Genomic DNA, 5,246 nt, shown 5'->3' with positions numbered 1-5,246 from the left:
ACAGTTAAGTACTGAAACCTTGGCCTCATCACATTGATTAATCCCAGAGTATCCAATGGCATCCTTAACCTTTTCTTATGTTGTCTTGGAAATATCCTGCATAAGGGATGCACTCTTTCCCCTGTCCTGGCAGGAAATAGAGGCTTGGAGAAACTTTTCAAGGGCGTTAGGGCTAAAGTTAGGGAATATAGATTATCTACTGCTATAGAAGTGACTTCATCTATAAAACAGCTACCAGATTAACTTCAGGGGGAGTATATTAACTATTTTCCATAGCAGGATCACATGCCATGTCCTGCTAATCTCTAACTGCTATATATATATATATATATATATATATATTTAAAACGCAATTTCCTTTCTGGGGACTCAAATCTGCTCCTTCTCTTAATTGGTTTGCACTACTATCAGTCAGGGGAAAACATCAAAGATACAAGGCTGTGTCTTTAATAGGAAGATGTGTAATTATAAATGAGTATTTGGCAAAAGTACCAGGCTTCCTACAGTCCAGTGGGTCACATACTTCCAAGCTCTCAAGATGGAGCTAGGAAGCTGAAATCCTTAGAATTTTGACCATAAAGTCCTAAGTCAAATCAACTTCATCTCCAAGCTTTTTTGTGTCTGTTTTGTCACAATTTGCTATGAATACATTTAGATGACTTTAGGGTTCATCAAATTACATTACCATTAAAGAAGGATGATTTGCCCCATGTTTAGGCAGAGCATGTCTATCTAAACATAAAGGTAGCAAGACATTTCTGGGAAAAAAAATGCATCTAGCTGTGAATACATATCTTCTTTTGTTGGTGATAATGCAAGGTAATTTTAATTTCTTTCAGGTCTGTTTTTCTACATTCAAAAGCAATTATATCAAAAAATAAATAAAATTAACTATATCAAGAATAAATCCAAAATTGTCTTATCTGCTGTAAAGGAATTTAAACTTTATTTGAAAGAAAGTGTGAGGGAATGGATTAGTGTAGGAAACAGAATACCAGTTTTATGATGATCAGATTGCTGATAAAAGGAAAGAAGCACAGAAAAAGGCAAATAAATTTGACCAGGTAAGGCTGAAGAAGCAGAGGTCCAGGGAAGGGCTACCTGAGTGAAATTAAGGGCAGGAAACAATAGGACAAGGAAGCAGTTGTTTACCAATAGGAAAGGATTGTTACTTTCAGGCTCGGCTACTTGGTTCCTGAACAGATGTTCATTAAGTAACATCAAAACCATCATGTTACCTGTGTCTAAATCCTTTATTTATATCACTTTGTAGATTCTCTAAGACTGAATTAGAAAAAAAAAAGTTTTTTTTTTTTTTTTTAGATTTTATTTATTTATTTGAGAGAGAAAGAGAAAGAGAGAAAATGAGCATGGGAGAGGGACAGGAAGAGAGAGAGGGAGACAGAAGCAGACTCCCTGCTGAGCAGGAAGCCCTATGTGGGGCTGGTTCCCAGGATTCAGAGATCATGACCTGAGCCCAAAATAGAGACTTAAATGGCTGAACCACCCCATACCTCTAGGGAAAAAAACCATTATTTTCTCCATGATATGACTCCTGAAATTGACAAATTCAGTCATGAACACTTCACTACTAAAGCTATTCTTCTGAGACATTCTCAGCAGTCCATAAAAATGGGATGTAGAAAAGAAAGTAATTCCTCTTGTAATAGGCCCACACTTATGTTTGCAAACTTCTAAGTCTACAATGTAAAATTTTTGGAAGCTATATACAACATTAGTGGACATCTATAGCAACAGGGAATGGTGTAGTTATAAAATTTAATCTCATAATTCTGCATTTAAAAAAATTCTTGGCTGTTAGTTAATAAAAATTTGAAGCAAGATTGAGACAAATATGAAGAGAACCCACACATCTATTTGATTCCACAAAATTTCTGAAGAAATGATGGAAGTTAAAATAACAACAACAAACAACAACAACAACAACAAAAACAATTGTGTTCATGTGATGGTCCCAAATTGAGTTGGCATGGAAAATACAAAGAGAGATTTGAGATGCATGCTGAGTGCCCCCGGAAGAGACAGCAGTGACAATTGCTCCTTTGAAGTTTAACTTCAGTAGAAGCCAAAGCCCAGAATGCTGTAATTTATCTTAAATTTAAAATAATGAATACTGTTTTTCTGAAAATAAATAAATCAATTTAATAAAAAAATTATCTTAAATTTCTGTAAGGAATGACTTTAGAATTCATTTCCTTACAGCTCCAAACTGTATTCTGAGGAGACCTTATTTAAAATATTGTTCAACATAGGGCATCTGGGCAACTCAGAGGGTTAAACCTCTGCCTCTTGATCTCAAGGTCCTGGGATCCAGCCCCATATTGGGCTCTCTGCTCAGTAGGGAGCCTGCTTACCTCTTTCTCTGCCTGTCTCTCTGCCTACTTGTGATATCTCTCTCTCTGTGTCAAATAAATAAAATCTTAAAAAAATATATATTGTTTGACAATCGTGTGAGGACAGTTAAAAAATAGTGTTGATGATAATTTTTCACAAAATAGCAACTTTGAAAACCATTTACTTTTTCTCTTAGGAAAATATGTCTGCATCTCTGAAAGGCTCTAATAGCTCCAAATTCCAGGTCTCTGAGTTCATCCTGATGGGATTCCCAGGCATTCATAGCTGGCAACACTGGCTCTCCTTTCCATTGGCAATACTCTACCTCTCTGCAATCGGTGCTAACATCCTCATCCTCATCACCATTTGCCAGGACCCTGCCCTTCAGCAGCCTATGTACTATTTTCTAAGCATTCTGTCTGTGGTGGACATGGGCCTAGCCACCACCATCATGCCTAAGATCTTGGCCATCTTCTGGTTTGATGCCAAGGTCATCAGCCTCCCTGAGTGCTTTGCTCAGATTTATGCCATTCACTGCTTTGTTGGCATGGAGTCTGGTATCTTCCTCTGTATGGCTTTTGACAGATATGTAGCAATTTGTCATCCTCTTCGCTACCCATCAATTGTCACCAATGCCTTAATCTTAAAAGCCACTGTTTTCATGGTACTTAGAAATGGCTTGGTTGTCATTCCAGTGCCTGTGCTTGCAGCCCAGCGTAATTATTGCTCCAGGAATGAGATTGAGCATTGCCTGTGCTCTAACCATGGGGTCACTAGCCTGGCTTGTGATGACAGGAGGCCAAACAGCATCTGCCAGTTGATTCTGGCATGGATTGGAATGGGGAGTGACCTAGGTCTCATAATATTGTCATACACTTTGATTCTGCGCTCTGTACTTAGACTGAACTCAGCTGAAGCTGCACCCAAAGCTCTGAGCACTTGTAGCTCCCATCTGATCCTTATTCTCTTCTTCTACACAGTTGTTGTTGTGATTTCAGTAACTCACCTGGCAGAACCCAAAGCTCCTTTGATTCCAGTTTTACTCAACGTGCTGCACAACATCATCCCCCCTTCCCTCATCCCTATAGTTTATGCACTTAGGACTAAAGAACTCAGGGCAGGCTTCCAAAGGAAGTTTTGTTTGAGATTAGAAAAGAACACCAGTCTCCAGTGATCTTCTCCATAATGTTACATTATCTTCAGCTTCTTCTAGAATGGATAGTAAAACTTCAAATATGACAGGGAAAGTGAATGCCTTTGAGGTATATTTTTCACAGTTCAAAAGCACGTGAAAACAAAAACAAACATTCCTAGTAGCTCCAAAATATTTATAAGAGATGAATATATGTGGGGAAATGAAGGACTTTCTATTAAACTAATGAAATGGAATAAAAACTAGTGTTTATGAATTATATCTCTTCCCTAAAATAAAAATAAATATAATAATACACATACAACCAAAGTGAGTGGCATGTGAATTACAGATCATGATTGTTCATTCACAGCTGTAATGTAAGGCTAAAGTCTATCTGCCTGGACAAGTGGCTAAGGAAGATGTGGGCAGCATGAGTAGTGGGAAGCAGATCTATATATGGACAAAATTAGAAGCCCAAATTGCTGCACAATGCCAGCCAATTCTCACAAGCTTTCTGCCCAAATCCATATTAATTTGGGCAGAAAGCTCGTGAGAATTGGCCAGAAACCTGCTGTGATCCCCCTGTGGTAGGAGCCTTCAAGGGAGCCACCTGGGCCTGGCCCAGGGTCCCAACTGGCCAAAACCCTGCAAGAAAGAGCTCTAATGCCAGGTGTGTGTGAAGCACAAATCACCTCGGAACACTGGCCACCCCTGTCCTCTACTCAGCCCCCTGGGTACCCTGCCTTGGCACTGGCAGATCTGGCCTGCCATGCCCCTAGGCCCTCCCCTTAAGCCTACATTGGGTTTTCAGGCTGATGTCCCCATAGGCCTGGCCCCCATGCCCTCCAGACTGGGGACACCTGAGCCACATCTCAGGACTCCACCTGCCACCCAAGAGGAAACCACACATTTTGGAGCTGCACAAAACCCTCCAATTAGGAGAAACCTGCATGACACCCTGAGGCGACCCCCCTCATCCTCCCCACCAAATCTGAAGCCTAAGGCTCAGCAAGACCCCCACCCTCAACTCTTCCCCTGGGGAGCTTGCCTCAGGGGAGGGCCTTGGGGGAGCCCCAAGGACCCGACCTGTAATACTGGATGGTGGAACAGAAACCTAGTGAGAAAGTGGTTCAAACACTGGGTGAGTCCACAGCCCAAGCCACCAAAAAATGCTGGCCAATTCTCATGAGCTTTCTGTCCAAATTGATATCAATTTTGATATCAATTTTGAAACCCCGGCAAACTCACTTCCAATGACAGGAGTTTTCAGGGATGCCACCTGGGCCTGGCCCAGAGTCCTGAGTGGTCATGGCTTGAACCCTGCAAGAAAGTGCTCTAAAACCAGGTGCACCTACAGCCTGTAGAGCATTAGAACAGGGGCCACCCCCATTCTCTACTCAGACCCTTGGGGAGCCGCCCACACCACTGGCAGATTGGGTCTGCCATACCTCTATGTCCTAATCTTAACCCTAACCCTAGGTTGGGTTTTCAGGCTTGCATCCCCAGAGGCCTGGACCCCAAGCCCTCCAGAATGGAGACCCCTGAGTCACACCCCAGGACTCTGCCTGCTGCCCAGGAGGAAACCATGCCCTTTGGAGCTGTACAAAACCCTCAGGTGGGGGGAGGAGTCAAGATGGCGGAGAAGTGGCAGGCTGAGACTACTTCAGCTAGCAGGACATCAGCTAGATAGCTTATCTAAAGATTGCAAACACCTACAAATCCATCAACAGATCGAAGAGAAGAACAGTAATTCTAG

The 5,246-nt window shown here is 41.8% G+C and overlaps 1 protein-coding gene across 1 annotated transcript; it reads left to right on the top strand.

The window, feature by feature from the left end:
* Positions 1-2,557: 2,557 nt before the first annotated feature.
* LOC132013550 (olfactory receptor 56B1-like) lies at positions 2,558-3,529 on the top strand. Its single transcript, XM_059393523.1, has one exon. The coding sequence runs from the start codon at positions 2,558-2,560 to the stop codon at positions 3,527-3,529; it is 972 nt and encodes a 323-aa protein (XP_059249506.1).
* Positions 3,530-5,246: the final 1,717 nt, after the last annotated feature.

Source organism: Mustela nigripes, chromosome 1 (genome assembly GCF_022355385.1).
Source record: "Mustela nigripes isolate SB6536 chromosome 1, MUSNIG.SB6536, whole genome shotgun sequence".
Lineage (NCBI taxonomy): Eukaryota > Metazoa > Chordata > Mammalia > Carnivora > Mustelidae > Mustela > Mustela nigripes.
This window is presented reverse-complemented; position numbering and strand designations above follow the sequence as displayed.